General features: G+C 42.1%; 1 protein-coding gene across 1 annotated transcript in view; it reads left to right on the top strand.

Moving 5' to 3' along the window:
* The window catches only part of CHRNA10 (cholinergic receptor nicotinic alpha 10 subunit), an 84,035-nt gene that overhangs the window by 49,562 nt on the left and 17,205 nt on the right, over window positions 1–17,268 (top strand). Inside the window, exons 2-3 of the mRNA XM_063433050.1 lie at window positions 9,954–10,099; window positions 11,724–11,878. Coding sequence (XP_063289120.1) covers window positions 9,954–10,099; window positions 11,724–11,878 — 301 coding nt within the window. The remainder of the gene's footprint in view (window positions 1–9,953; window positions 10,100–11,723; window positions 11,879–17,268) is intronic.

Genomic DNA, 17,268 nt, shown 5'->3' with positions numbered 1-17,268 from the left:
CTTTTACCCCTATTTAAAGCCTATTAGCCAGGATACATACCCTCATCCATTTGAGAAAGTTTATGACGAAACACGTTATGGATATTACTTTTTTTTTATCTGATATAATAAAAGATTTTTGATTTAACAACAGTTTTATTGTACCATTACCCTTTTATTCCAATATTTCTTCCTGGCTTTTTCATATTACAAGTACTGTAGTAATATATTTTACTTTTTTATTTCATCTAATACCACCAACGCTGTCAACATAGAGCAGTGAGCCTGCTCTACACTTGTGAGTACCATCTTTTTACAATTTACGCAACTAGTATTGCTTTACTGAGAGCACTATCTGTGGCTATTTTTTATTTCTTCTCTGAGCACCTAGGCCAGCTGAGACCAACCTTCACAATATCCCAATAGTGGGGATTATACCACTATAGGCGATCCACACTAGAGCTGGCCAAAGCTCCCGTATATGTGAGTGCAATATCATTATTACCTATATATGGCTTACTAAGTCTTGACATACTGCACTATAAGGTTATCTCTGTCTCTTCTTTTCCCACATACGGAGACTAAAGGCACCCAGACCCCCCACACCCTCCAAGCGTAAAGGACCTAGAAACTACGGACGAACCTACTTTTTTAATAGGAGACACTTTCATATGTGACTGTTTGCACAGCTGAAAAAGACTCATAGTATATTTTTTATTCTTATTTTATTTTTACTTCAATTTATTTTATCTCACTGTATGTGGCGCAGCCCTTTCCGGTCTATTTTCATTGTTATGGTTAAGAATCATTACTTGTGACCACATTTCCCGGTATTTACCTGTGTTTCCATGTTGGACTTTACCTCGACCGGGATATGGTACATACAAGTATAAAGGGAGAGGTGTGAGATTTGGAAAGGGATGAATAATATAGCTACTTCCAAACACAGCACCGAAACAAGGGGATCAGTGATCATTGGCTCATTCTTGGTTACCACTGCATGAGCACAGGTGAGGACCTTTCAACCCTGATTCTAGGTCACCTCTTTGCATCCACCAAACACGGTGTACTGTATTATCCCTCAGAGTACAATCCTCTATGTGTTAGTGTATGAGGGAGATGTTTGTGAAAATCCCACCACTATGGACCTTGCAATGGTTCTAAAGGTCAGAGTGGTGCATCCAGGTCCTCTTACGTGATTTTAACTCTTTCATAGCTAGGTTTCCTGGGTCAGCACATGGTGTGTAAATCTGAATCCCAGGGTGCACTGTGTCTACGACTCCTTCTCACGCATCTGCTAGCTGGACCCACATCAAACACTCTGGCCTGGCAGGAGAAATAGGATTTTGCACAGAAACCCTTCCAGTTGAGCGGCTTCTGGCATTACATTTCATCCGGATTAAAGACATTCAGGAAACAGATTATTGGCTTTTGTAAATATTTTGTTTACTGGGGCCAGGTTTAAAAAAACTGCAATATTAAAATGTATAGTATTTTCTATACTGTGTGTAGATCACATGGAGATAGATCTGTGTATACGGTTATATGGAGATAGATCTGTGTATAAGGTTATAGGGAGATAGATCTGTGTATAAGGTTATAGGGAGATAGATCTGTGTATAAGGTTATAGGGAGATAGATCTGTGTATAAGGTTATAGGGAGATGATAGATCTGTGTATAAGGTTATATGGATATAGATCTGTGTATAAGGTTATATGGATATAGATCTGTGTATAAGGTTATAGGGAGATAGATCTGTGTATAAGGTGATTGGGAGATAGATCTGTGTATAAGGTTACATGGAGATAGACCTGTGTATAGGGAGATAGATCTGTGTATAAGGTTATAGTGCAATAGATCTGTGTATAAGGTTATAGAGAAATAGACCTGTGTATAAGGTTATATGGAGATAGATCTGTGTATAAGGTTATAGTGAGATAGATCTGTGTATAAGGTTATAGGGAGATGATAGATATGTGTATAAGGTTATATGGATATAGATCTGTGTATAAGGTTATATGGATATAGATCTGTGTATAAGGTTATAGGGAGATAGATCTGTGTATAAGGTTATAGGGAGATAGATCTGTGTATACGGTTATATGGAGATAGATCTGTGTATAAGGTTATAGGGAGATAGATCTGTGTATAAGGTTATAGGGAGATAGATCTGTGTATAAGGTTATAGGGAGATGATAGATCTGTGTATAAGGTTATAGTGAGATAGATCTGTGTATAAGGTTATAGGGAGATGATAGATATGTGTATAAGGTTATATGGAGATAGATCTGTGTATAAGGTTATAGGGAGATAGATCTGTGTATACGGTTATATGGAGATAGATCTGTGTATAAGGTTATAGGGAGATAGATCTGTGTATAAGGTTATAGGGAGATAGATCTGTGTATAAGGTTATAGGGAGATAGATCTGTGTATAAGGTTATAGGGAGATGATAGATCTGTGTATAAGGTTATAGGGAGATAGACCTGTGTATAGGGAGATAGATCTGTGTATAAGGTGATTGGGAGATAGATCTGTGTATAAGGTTATAGGGAGATAGACCTGTGTATAGGGAGATAGATCTGTGTATAAGGTTATAGTGCAATAGATCTGTGTATAAGGTTATAGAGAAATAGACCTGTGTATAAGGTTATATGGAGATAGATCTGTGTATAAGGTTATAGTGAGATAGATCTGTGTATAAGGTTATATTGAGATAGATCTGTGTATACTGTTATATGGAGATAGATCTGTGTATAAGGTTACATGGAGATAGATCTGTGTATAAGGTTACAGGGAGATAGATATGTGTATAAGGTTATAGTGCAATAGATTTCTGTATAAGGTTATAGGGAGATAGATCTGTGTATACGGTTATATGGAGATAGATCTGTGTATAAGGTTATAGTGAGATAGATCTGTGTATAAGGTTATAGTGAGATAGATCTGTGTATAAGGTTATATTGAGATAGATCTATGTATACTGTTATATGGAGATAGATCTGTAGCGGAATGCAGTAAGCCTGTCCTGTAATTTACCTGTGTAACTATATCCGTGCTGTGTATTCATGTCTTTATGTATAATTTCATATGTGGGTTCGGTAGTTCCATGAGAATGAAACTACCGAACCATTAGACCACCCCAGTGAGAAGTGTGCGCCTCGTTAGGCGTTCACACTTCTCACAGAAACCGCAGCTTAGATCTTTATTGCTGATGCCTGGGTGGCCGCTGTTCGGTATACGAACCACGTGCGGCGGCCATCTTACGCATAAAAATCTCAGCGGTGTTTGGTCGTCGAGTGTCTGGAACTCAAATCGGACACTCAAACAACCGAACACCGCTGAGACCTCCAGAGCTCCGTAACTACCGAACGGAGGGACCTAACAAACCCCCATTCGGCAGAAACCAAGTACCGAACGAGGGAAATGTAATGCAGGGGGATTTAAGTGTGGATGGCCAAGAATATTGTGTATTTCATCTGCCAAACGGAGACAGATAGATCTGTGTATACGGTTATAGTGGGATATATCTGTTTATAAGGTTACATGGAGATAGATCTGTGTATACGGTTATAGTGAGATAGATCTGTGTATAAGGTTATAGTGGGATATATCTGTTTATAAGGTTACATGGAGATGTCTCTGTTTATTATGACTATTTTGTTCTGTTTTCATATCGATATCTTTGTATAGATTTGCTCCCTCCTCTGACGTGGTTATACATTACTGCGATTAAAGGACAGTATGGCTAGGCACCCGGTCCATTCATGATAAACCAGGGATAATTTGTCTTGCTGCTCGCTGAGTCGGCTACACACACTCCCTGAGCTAATCTTTTATTCAAAACGATCTCGTAATGAGACGCAATGACCCCATTACAGGCTCCTCTCTCATTGGATCACAGGAACAGCTTTCCAGAATCAGTATCACATTTCGAACATCCATACCTTGAACCTGCGCCAAACATCAGTGTGCGATCTGCCTCAGCCCCCAGCCACCATCCTCCAGGGCTTTGAGACAGATCACCCAGAATGTGGCATGACAGCTGATTAGATGACTACTGAGCTATTTAACAAATCTCAGATTTCTATGTTCTGGGAGAATCATTTGGAGCAATTCAGGGGTCAAATACACTCATTTACAAATACACAAATTTACTACGATCCGTATTGAGAGACATAAACTGACCCAAAAATAGCCCCCAGAACAAGTCCTTCATCGTGCTCCTGTATTGGGACTAATTGTTCTTATTTATCCCTACGACTAGCCTAGATAGCTGTTAAGTTGCTCAGGAACAATATTCTGACTTATCCTCAATATGAAGACATAAATATGCCCAATAGTGGTGTCGCGAACATGAAATTTTCCGTTGGCAAACGCGAACTTCCGCAAATGTTCGTGAACGGGCGAACCAGGCGAACCGCCATAGACTTCAATAGGCAGGCGAATTTTTTTTTTTTTTTTTTATTCTTTATTTTTATTGTGCAATAGGGGTTACAAACATGCCTGTTATGCCACGACAGCAGTCACAGGATTATAAACGTAAACATTGTCATGACAGGATTAAGCTGCACAGTTTTATAAGTAGACATGAGGACTAATAGGTGAATACATGCGATCAACGTTAAAGGTATGCATGTTGCTCAAAAATTAGGCAAAGAAAAAAAAATAAAATAAATAAAATAATAGATAACATGACATAGAAAAACAATGATGAAAGCTGTGCAATGCCTATGATTGATAATAAAACAAGGTTTGTTATAGCGATTACGTCTTAGGCACTTACATTGAATGCCACTGTTATTAACAAGTTTAGACGAGTATATGTTAGTATACTAAAGTAATGTGTAGTGTAACATGCTAAACTAGATATACGCATAGCCAGACTAGTTTTCAGCGTTAATTTTTACGCGCTCAAGTTGCCCCATTTGTGAGGGCTAACTAATAAAATAATGCATGAGTCTAGTTGTGGTTCTCGCTATCTCTGCGACAGAGTATATCTCAGTATGGCATTAAGACATGTATAGATCACGATTGCTCTAAGCTGTATGTTATAGCCACTATGCTTGCGAAGACATAGCTAGGTTACATACTGTAACATGCGTAATCGTAAATAGTGGGCTACAAGCTTTATGTTGTTAGGTGACATCTATAATATAAGGTTTTATTCACAGCTTGTGTATTGACAATAGGGTATGGACTTCCCTCTCGCACGCCCTAGGTGACTTTGAAGTATGGAGTGAAGGGAATAAGATGTACCATAGCACGCCTATGGGTGGGGGTGCAGTTCACGGCTAGCACACAATTTCTGCAGGGAGTCAAGTTGGCAAATGTACAAATATTAAATCAGGATCTCCAGATCTGTATGTATAAATCCTAATAAAATGTTGCAACCTTAATCTCAGTGGATATAGTGTTTGGATAAGGAGGAACAATGTTAACTACTAAACAAACTGGCAAAATATTTGACCTGGTTCTCCAAAGAACAGACAGAAGGCAATTGTGCAACTGCAACACATAAACAATAAAAAATAACAAGTGGGTAGATGCAGGATAGCGTTCATTCCTGTATAGTTACGTGCCAAGTCCCTTGGATATAGTGGGCGGCCATGGGGTCATCGCAGTGGTGTCAGTTTAACCAATACCCATCTGATGGTGCCCAGAGTTCCGTGGCCATGTAGTATACTGCAGCTTGTGGTGGGTCGGCAGGTGGGAGTTTTCTCTGGGGTTCTCCTTAATACTTTCGATATGTCCTGCAGGCTTAGCTCCTTGGTGAGTGAGTGAGGCTGTGCTGCGTCCGAGCGCCACCTGATGTCTGCTGACAGGTCTGCCTTCTTGTGGGGTTGTGGAGGTCGGAGCCAGAAGTGGTACTTTGTGGTCTTGGCTTGGCCCACTTCTTGGTCTGCGGGCCGGAGCAGGTCCCCTGTGGCTTCTTTGAGCCTGTGAGAGGCGTCGTGATGTGTGACTCTGCTGCCCAGGTGCTTTGGGTAAGTGGGGTCGGACCCTACCGGGTCGTCGTCCGGTGCAGCTGGGGCGGGCCTGTATGTGTTGTTTCTCTGCTTGGATGGTCTGGGGTGCTGGGTGGTGGTGCGTACACCGGGGTGCTTGAGGGGATTTGCTGGGCAGTGGATGCTTCGAGGGAGTAGGGGGCGAGAGTAGGGCAGGTCGGCTCAGCTTGCTCTCCAGCTTCCTCCAGAATTCCTCAAAGTGATTGTTGAGTCGCATGAGGATATCTGGCGTGGTGTCTGTTGAGTCGTCGGCACATGTCTTGTCCGCCATTTTAGGTGGATCTCTGCTTGGTTTTGTGGCCGATTTGCCGCTTCTCAGCCTGTCCGAGGTAGTCCTCCCTGAGTGGACCGGGATCACCCCCGCCGGTCCATGGGGGGGGGTAGCAGGGCTGGCTTATGTAGCTTGTAGCTCCACGGTGCCCCCAGCTCAGGTGAGCGGCCGCCTGCCCCTCCCGGCGGGCACTAGGCCGCAACGCCGTTTTCAGTTCCGTCTGGTCCCGGTCAGGTAACGGAACGTTTCGTTGTGAGCCCCTCGTAGTGGGTGGCCAGTGGGTGTTCGGAACTGACTTCTGTGTTGCTTTTTTGGGCTGTGTTTTGCTTGTTTTGTCGAGATTGTGCTGGAGCTCGAGGAGAGTACGTCTCTCCGCCATGATGGTCAGGCCCCGCCCCCCCAGGCAGGCGAATTTTAAAACCCACAGGGACTCTTTCTGGCCACAATAGTGATGGAAAAGTTGTTTCAAGGGGACTAACACCTGGACTGTGGCATGCCGGAGAGGGATCCATGGCAAAACTCCCATGGAAAATTACATAGTTGATGCAGAATCTGGTTTTAATCCATAAAGGGCATAAATCACCTAACATTCCTAAATTGTTTGGAATAACGTGCTTTAAAACATCAGGTATGATGTTGTATCGATCAGGTAGTGTAAGGGTTACGCCCGCTTTACAGTGACAGACCAAACTCCCCGTTTAACGCACCGCAAACAACCGCAAACAGTCCATTTGCACAACCGCAAACTCCCCATTTGCACAAGGTTGGATACCAAGCTAGCCATGTCCCGTTCCTTGTCCTCACTGATGTCATTGAAGGTCTCTTCCTCCACCCAGCCACGTACAACACCAAGGGTCCCCGAAAGGTGACAACAAGCTCCCTGTATTTTTTTTTTAAATGTACACTACTGTTACACCAGATATGAGTTGCACTGGTGTGACACTGTGCCCTGGCAGGCCCTGAAACGCACACGTGTGAAGGAAACTGACTGCTATTATATTACAGTCAAAAAAGTTTTAGTTTTTTTAAATGCAAGCTATTGTGACACCAGATATGAGTGGTGGCACTGGGACCACCTTAAAAATATTGGATATCGCTAAAAATCATGATCACTATATACTAGACATGTGCAATTCGTTTCGGTCCGAATTTAAATTCGGCCGAATTTCTGATAATTCGGACATTCGGGTGCTTCCGAATGTCCGAATAGTTGAATTGCCGAAGTGCCGAAGTGCCGAAGTTTCGAAGTTGCCGAAGTTCCGAGGTGTCAAAGTGCCGAAGTTCCGAAGCACAGTATTACCTAAGTACGAATATACTTACCCAGTGAAAGAAGAAGAATGTTACACTGTATACAATTTAAGATAAAAAGTATACAAACATAGACAAGATTCAGCTGTAAGCATTTGCAACATTTACAACAATCAAGTAACACACATTCATATAAAATGTAAGTTACTAAGCCAGTCAGTGTAATGACAGGAATTAATAAGTAGATAACTCCCTAATTCCCACGGTATTAGGGAGCTATCTACTAAAAGGCTGAAAGACCTAAATTGGTCTTTCAGCCAAATTTACTAATACTAAGTAAAAATTACTTAGTATTAGTAAATGATGCCCCTACTCGCTATACCGCAAGTAGGGGCATGTCTATTAAACAGTGAGCAGTCTGTGGCTGCTCACTGTTAAAAAAAAAAAAAAAAAAAAAAGGGGTCCCCCCTCCCTGAGCGGGTGGGGGCCCTAAAGTAAAAAAAAGGGGGGAGGACCTATTGTCCTCCCCACCAGCCCCACCCCTGAGCGGCGGGTGGGGGCCCTGGCCCAGGTTACTGGCTATGGAGGATAATGTATAATAAACAAAAAAAAAAAAAAAAAAAAAGAAATCCAGCTTCAGAATTAATCTAAATTGTATGCTGTCTAGGAGGTGGGAGTGTCTGGGAGGGAGGGTCTGCTGCTGATTGGCTGGAATGTGTCTCCTGACTGTGAGGTACAGGGTCAAAGTTTACTCAATGATGACGAATAGGGGCGGACCGAACATCGCATATGTTCGCCATCCGTGGCGAACGCGAACACGCTATGTTCGCCAGGAACTATTCGCCAGCGAACCGTTCGGGACATCACTAATGCCCAATGATTGTGGGAAGTCCATTTATTTAAAATAAATACAAATTCAATTATACCCAGCTGCCCTTAACATTTCTAAATAGCCAGAAGGAACCGCGATTATAATCTGTTCCGTATTCTCTGTTACTTTACGAGGTGACAAGTTATAATAGGAATAGGGACCCTTGTACTCCTTCTAATCAAACCCCAATTCTTGCACCCAATGTGGGGGTTCTGCTTCTTTCTACACCCTGTGCTGTGGGGTCAATAAATATTTACCAAATTCTGGGCCGCCATTCAATGTTTCCATTAACTTCATCTTCTGTCCAATGTAAATCAAACCTTGAAAACATCTCTAAAATAATTAACAAAAATCAAGTACAACAATACCCAACCACGTAAGAGCTTTCATGGACAGGGAAAACCCAGCTGTAAAGTGGAAGATTTACACCCTCTGCTTCATGGCTGAGGACAATGTGATTGGCTAGGAAATGAAGGAGCCATAAATACTCCCTTACCCCAGTCAGTAGGGATCCTGTAGGCAGAGAAGGATTAAGGTCCCAAAGGGCCCTATGCAGGATACTAGTTTGCCCCCCTTTTTTATTCTTCACATAATGTGAGGTTAATGGAGTTTAGCAAATTCACGGTTCTGGGGCCCTAGGGGGTTAGATCCCGTTATTATTTTATTTTTCCCATGTATGTGATAGTGCATCACATCGGGTGGGTGGTTTGAGGAGTATGATGGTGTTTACCATCAGGTGGGGTAGGTGATAATGGGTTGTGAGATAGTGACTGCCTTCAGGTGGGGTATGTGATAATGGGTTGTCAGATAGTGCCTGCCGTCAGGTGGGGTAGGTGACAATGGGTTGTCAAATAGTGCTTGCCATCAGGTGGGGTATGTGATAATGGGTTGTCAGATAATGGCTGCCATCAGGTGGGGTAGGTGACAATGGGTTGTGAGATAGTGCCTTCCGCCAGGTGGGGTAGGTGACAATGGGTTGTGAGATAGTGCCTGCCGCCAGGTGGGTTAGGTGACAATGGGTTGTGAGATAGTTCCTTCTGCCAGGTGGGGTAGGTGACAATGGGTTGTAAGATAGTGCCTGCCGCCAGGTGGGGTAGGTGACAATGTGTTGTGAGATAGTACCTGCCGTCAGGTGGGGTAAGTGACAATGGGTTTTGCGTTGGAGCCTGCCGCCAGGTGGGGTAGGTGACAATGGGTTGTGAGATGGTGCCTGCCGTCAGGTGGAGTAGGTAGTATTTGGTTGTGCGATAGTTCCACGCAACTTTACTGATAAAGGATGGAGCCGCATATTAACAAACAAATTAAGAGAATGCACAGTAATTAAATGGTAAATAGTTTGTTAGGAACATCTTTTTAGCTCAAAAACTGTTCCAATAAGCAGCACAATAAGCTATGGTGACTATGCTGCTCGAAGTGTCCCTCCTGTTACCTCTCACACAATCCTCTCTCTAAGTCTCTCTGTCATCCATTTTGCTTCTTTCTCTGTCCATGTATACATTGCCTCAACTGTCTTAATATCAGAACTTCATAAACAGCTACCCTTCTTCCAATTCATTGTGTTCATTGTGTTTCAGCTGTCCAAGGAGCACAGGGAAAATTTGCCTACAAACTTATGAACGACTTGTTTGCCAATTATTCTAACGCTCTTCGTCCGGTGGAAGATATGGACAAAGCCATGAATGTCACTCTACAGGTCACCCTGTCCCAAATCATTGACATGGTACTGGTATTATTAAGCATTGGTATGAATACACCATGTGGGCATTGGGGGGAGAGTTGAGAGATACATCTACATGTCTGAAGATCATCCGTGACCAGTTGAAACAACATTTGACATACCAAATATTCCACTAAAAGATATTATTATTATTATTATTATTATTATGATATTTATAGAGCGCCATCAAATTCCGCAGCGCTTTACAATAGGTGGACGAACAGACATGTAGTTGTAACCAGACAACAGTTGGACACACAGGAACAGAGGGGTTGAGGGCCCTGCTCAATGAGCTTACATGCTGGAGGGAGTGGGGTAAAATGACACAAAAAGGTAAGGATAGTATTAGACTAGTGACAGTTGCAGAAGAGGAATCAGTCAGGACCTATTAACAGTTTAATTGATACGCTTTTATGAAGAAGTGGGTTTTTAATGAATTTTTGAAGGAGTGGAGACTCGGAACGGTGCAGCCCTTGAGAAATCTTGAAGGCGAGCATCAGAGGTCTAGTCTTCAGCAGATTGTAAGGGCCAAGACAGGACATACTTGTGTATAAGGGAGGATAGATAGGTGGGAGCAGCATTATGTAGAGATTTGAAAGCATCTACTTATAAGTCCCCAGTCTAGCTTGGATGCCTTCAAATTGGTTGTTTTCAAAGGACAAGTCCAAGCACCATAACCACTACAGAATGCTATACTGGTTAAAATGCCAGGAGTACATTGGCGCCACCCCAATGTAAGTGGTCAGACTGTTTTCCAATGGTTCTTAGATTGGTCTGCTGGGCGCAGTCTCACTCTCCTCACAGTTAGAAGCTGCCAGCCGTTAGCTAATTAATAAGAATGATTCGCTGACACTCTCAGCCAATAACCTGGCCTCTAGGAGAGCTATTGGAAGTTCCTAATCGGATTTTCAGGCTCTCACTTCTGGCTGTTAGAAGGTGGGGAGCAGCACCTGGCGTATCCCATGTAAGAAGTCAAACTGTTTGAAAACGGGGCACTTTAGTGGTTACGTTTCTTGTAGAGGTCCTTTAATCTTGTTCCCATGTCTGCACTGAGTTTTATTTATTATTATTAGAGTCATCATAGATAAAACTAATCTTTCAAACTGTGTGTTAAATTCACAGTAAATTGATTTACAATATTAAGTTCACATTGTATGAGCTAAAATAATATGAGTGAGACAAACAAATGCAAATGTCATCCCACTGCTTAGCTTTGTGATGTGAAGAATATATACAGCATATAAACTGTATGTATGGGGTGGTAGAACAGAATGCCCCATCTGAACGTTTACAGACAAATTTCGACCATACTTCCATCTGCCCCCAATGTGCCAGGCAGCCCGAGCCCCCAAGTAAGTTTTTTTTGGGTATCACACATTGAGCACGGGTAGGAAAATGATTAACTCATCTGTGCTGAAAGAGAGGTATGCTGAAAATCTTGAAATCTTTTTGGAGCTCAGGGGCTGGTCCTGCCACCACTTAATGCCCGGTCACTCTACATTCCCGAGGGGTGTAAGCTTTCTCACCATTAAATCTTGCAATAGTTACAGTAAGTGTCATATTGAATATGTAGGATCATTATATGATGGATTGGTAACCAATTTCTCCTCATAATGTACTTTTCTAGGATGAGAGGAACCAGATTCTGATGGCTTATTTGTGGATCCGACAGGTGTGGTTTGACGCCTACCTGCGCTGGAACAAGGACGATTATGATGGGCTTGATACCATCCGTATACCTAGCAGTTATGTATGGAGACCTGATATTGTCCTATATAACAAGTAGGTCGGATGGGTGTTGAGAGCCATCAGTTCGATTCCTATCACTTTTCCAGCCTGGGTTCAGGCAAAGACCTTTACTTCTTCCGTTTCACCTCCATCATAAACTACCATGTCTTGATCACATAACTCCATAGAGAGCTCCTGACCTTGTTAACGGGATCCACATGGTTTACGATAGTGACAGGTTATAGAATTCTTTTTAATCTAAGGAAAGTCACTAAAAGTCCTCGCTATCTGAAACGCCAAGGTTAAACAGGTCTGAGTAGTCCTGCTTCACTAAATACTCTAATCAGGTAAGTAGGTTAAAAACATATTAATCCATTTAAGAAAAGGCGGACTTCAAGTGGATTGTCGATAAATACTCTTCTAGAGATAGACGAATAATAGAATTTGATAATGGGTTGATAACAAGAGGATAGGGAGGGAGGTGTAAATACTTCCCATCACTTCACATGAACAAAGAGAGGAACTTTAGTTTTGGGGGTGTGAGAGGAGGTGTGGACAGGGACGGAGCTGATCTGAGTGTGAGTGGAGGTGTGGACAAGTTCTGAGTGTGAGTGGAGGTGTGAATCGGTGCAGAGCCGATCTGAGATATTTTAGATGACTTAATAATAGCAAATTCGAGGACTTATTTACACAGACTGACTGCCTTTGCCATGGGGGATATAGTGGGTTAGGGGCGGCCCTGAAACACCTAACCTGGACATCTTTTAAACTCTCTGCCATCTCAAGGAGGAGCTCCAGGCCCCTGTCTCAGGCCGGGTGCTAGGTGTCTACCTATGCAGACTTATGGCTAATCCAGCTCTGTGTACCAAAAATTGCATATATTTTTAATGTATATAATTAATTATTGCAAAAAAAAAAATGCATTTACTAAAATTTGCACAAGAACTTCTTAAACACTAAAAATGAACCTTTCATTAGCTACGGAACTGGCAGCTAATGGAACCCCCCTTCCAGTCCAGCACTTACTTTCTTGTTGGTACAAAACATTGTCCAATCAATGCCTGAAGCACGGAGGATAATTCTTCAATCCAAGTTTGTCAAAGAGACGGGTGGTTTTATTGGAATGTGAAAATTTATAGAAAGTAGCTGAAGGAAGGGCTGAATAGCGTGCGGAGATGTCGTCTGCGTAATAACCCCCCACTACCTCCTGTACCACCGGCTGCCTTCAGTTACAGCAGAAGAAGGGAGCAACTGGGAGAGGGTGCAGAGGAGTACAATAAAGGGAGTAAGCAGTGGATGGGATAAATAGGAGAACAATTGTGTGAGGAATAATGAATAGGGTACACGTGAGGGAAGGGGAAACAAGAAGTGGGGATGAGGAAAAGAAGGGGAAAAAGTGAGGAACAGAGGAAAGAATAGGGGAACAGGGGAAAGAATATGGGAATAGGGGAACAGGGAAAAAAATAGAGGAACAAGTGAAAGAAGATGGGAAAAGGGGAAAGAATAGGGGAACAAGTGAAGGAAGATGGGAATGACTAGAGGGGAACAACTGGAGAACGAGAGGGTTAGGGGGATATGGACATTATCTGGGAGAGAGAGAGAGGAACACATGTGATGGAGAAAGATGCAGAGGGGCAGATGGGAATTGGAAACACAGTGCACAAACACACCAACACTTGCACACTAAATACCCCGACATGCACACTAAGTACCCCCACATATACACTAAATACCCCACATACACGAAGTACCCTCACATAAACACTAAATACCTCACATACACTAAGTACCCTCACATTTACACTAAATACCCCACATACACTAAGTACCCTCACATATACACTAAATACCCCACATATACATTAAATACCCCCACATATACACTAAATACCCCCACATATACACTAAATACCCTCACATATACACTAAATACCCTCACGTGCACACTAAATACCCCCACATATACACTAAATACCCCACATACACTAAGTACCCTCACATAAACACTAAATACCTCACATACACTAAGTACCCTCACATATACACTAAATACCCCACATACACTAAGTACCCGCACATATACACTAAATACCTCACATACACTAAGTACCCTCACATATACACTAAATACCCCACATATACATTAAATACCCCCACATATACATTAAATACCCCACATATACATTAAATACCCCCACATATACACTAAATACCCCACATATACATTAAATACCCCCACGTATACATTAAATACCCCCACATATACATTAAATACCCCCGCATATACATTAAATACCCCCACATATACACTAAATACCCTCATGTGCACACTAAATACCCCCACATCTACATTAAATACCCCCACATATACACTAAATACCCCCACATATACACTAAATACCCCCACATCTACACTAAATAACCCCACATCTACACTAAATACCCCACATATACATTAAATACCCCCACATATACACTAAATACCCTACATATACATGACATACCCCCACATCTACACTAAATACCCCACATATACACTAAATACCCCACATATACATGAAATACCCCCACATATACATTAAATACCCTACATATACATTAAATACCCCCACATCTACACTAAATATCCCACATATACATTAAATACCCCCACATATACACTAAATACCCCCACATATACACTAAATACCCTCATGTGCACACTAAATACCCCCACATATACATTAAATACCCCCACATCTACACTAAATACCCTACATATACATTAAATACCCCCACATCTACACTAAATACCCCACATATACACTAAATACCCCCACATATACACTAAATACCCTACATATACATTAAATACCCCCACATATACACTAAATACCCCCACATATACACTAAATACCCCCACATATACACTAAATACCCCACATATACACTAAATACCCTACATATACACTAAATACCCTCACATCTACAATAAATACCCCCACATATACAATAAATACCCCCACATATACAATAAATACCCTACATATACATTAAATACCCCCACATATACAATAAATACCCCCACATATACAATAAATACCCTACATATACATTAAATACCCCCACATATACATTAAATACCCCCACATATACACTAAATACCCCCACATATACACTAAATACCCCCACATATACACTAAATACCCTACATATACACTAAATACCCTACATATACATTAAATACCCCCACATATACAATAAATACCCCCACATATACAATAAATACCCCCACATATACACTAAATACCCCCACATATACAATAAATACCCTACATATACATTAAATACCCCCACATATACATTAAATACCCCCACATATACACTAAATACCCCCACATATACACTAAACACCCCCACATCTACAATAAATACCTCGAGGTGCACACTAAATCACTAAATACCCCCACATCTACAATAAATACCTCGAGGTGCACACTAAATCACTAAATACCCCCACATCTACAATAAATACCTCGAGGTGCACACTAAATCACTAAATACCCCCTACATGCACACTAATTACCCCCATGCAATCTGTGTTGAATATCCATTTACTTCCAGATTGCCGTCGTTATATGGCAGTGCTGTAATCGCTGTCTAGATATTGGCCTTCACTTGATAAAAATAATATTGTTAAATATCAAAGATGTGTTTATGCGGTATCTGTTGGGTAAGCAGAATACATTCTGATGGGTGACCCTCCAAAGAAGAGAGCAATGCCAGTCTTGGGTGAGATTTCCGTACTCTATTGATTCAATCCCACTCTGATTTCTTAGGCCATTTCCCTCATAACCCACGAAGTGGGACACCAGGGAAAAAAACCCGGCAGGACAGGACTGTCCTTCGTGTTCTGTGTCTGTTGGGAGGTATCTAATCCCCTGCTCTGTGTCTGTTCGGAGGTATGTAATCCCCTGTTCTGTGTCTGTTGGGAGGTATGTAATCCCCTGTTCTGTGTCTGTTGGGAGGTATATAATCCCCTGTTCTGTGTCTGTTGGGAGGTATGTAATCCCCTGTTCTGTGTCTGTTGGGAGGTATGTAATCCCCTGTTCTGTGTCTGTTGGGAGGTATGTAATCCCCTGTTCTGTGTCTGTTGGGAGGTATATAATCCCCTGTTCTGTGTCTGTTGGGAGGTATGTAATCCCCTGTTCTGTGTCTGTTGGGAGGTATATAATCCCCTGTTCTGTGTCTGTTGGGAGGTATGTAATCCCCTATTCTGTGTCTGTTGGGAGGTATGTAATCCCCTGTTCTGTGTCTGTTGAGAGGTATGTAATCCCCTGTTCTGTGTCTGTTGGGAGGTATGTAATCCCCTGTTCTGTGTCTGTTGGGAGGTATGTAATCCCCTGTTCTGTGTCTGTTCGGAGGTATGTAATCCCCTGTTCTGTGTCTGTTGGGAGGTATATAATCCCCTGTTCTGTGTCTGTTGGGAGGTATATAATCCCCTGTTCTGTGTCTGTTGGGAGGTATATAATCCCCTATTCTGTGTCTGTTGGGAGGTATATAATCCCCTGTTCTGTGTCTGTTGGGAGGTATATAATCCCTTGTTCTGTGTCTGTTAGTAGGTATATAATCCCCTGTTCTGTGTCTGGTAGGAGGTATATTATCTCCTGTTCTGTGTCTGTTGGGAGGTATATAATCCCCTGTTCTGTGTCTGTTGGGAGGTATATAATCCCTTGTTCTGTGTCTGTTAGTAGATATATAATCCCCTGTTCTGTGTCTGGTAGGAGGTATATTATCTCCTGTTCTGTGTCTGTTGGGAGGTATATAATCCTCTGTTCTGTGTCTGTTAGTAGGTATGTAATCCCCTGTTCTGTGTCTGGTAGGAGGTATATTATCTCCTGTTCTGTGTCTGTTGGGAGGTATATAATCCTCTGTTCTGTGTCTGTTAGTAGGTATGTAATCCCCTGTTCTGTGTCTGTTAGGAGGTATATTATCTCCTGTTCTGTGTCTGTTGGGAGGTATATAATCCCCTGTTCTGTGTCTGTTGGGAGGTATATAATCCCTTGTTCTGTGTCTGTTAGTAGGTATATAATCCCCTGTTCTGTGTCTGGTAGGAGGTATATTATCTCCTGTTCTGTGTCTGTTGGGAGGTATATAATCCTCTGTTCTGTGTCTGTTAGTAGGTATGTAATCCCCTGTTCTGTGTCTGGTAGGAGGTATATTATCTCCTGTTCTGTGTCTGTTGGGAGGTATATAATCCTCTGTTCTGTGTCTGTTAGTAGGTATATAATCCCTTGTTCTGTGTCTGGTAGGAGGTATATTATCTCCTGTTCTGTGTCTGTTGGGAGGTATATAATCCTCTGTTCTGTGTCTGTTAGTAGGTATGTAATCCCCTGTTCTGTGTCTGGTAGGAGGTATATTATCTCCTGTTCTGTGTCTGTTGGGAGGTATATAATCCTCTGTTC

Source organism: Pelobates fuscus, chromosome 1, assembly GCF_036172605.1.
Source record: "Pelobates fuscus isolate aPelFus1 chromosome 1, aPelFus1.pri, whole genome shotgun sequence".
In the NCBI taxonomy this organism is placed as follows: domain Eukaryota; kingdom Metazoa; phylum Chordata; class Amphibia; order Anura; family Pelobatidae; genus Pelobates; species Pelobates fuscus.
This window is presented reverse-complemented; position numbering and strand designations above follow the sequence as displayed.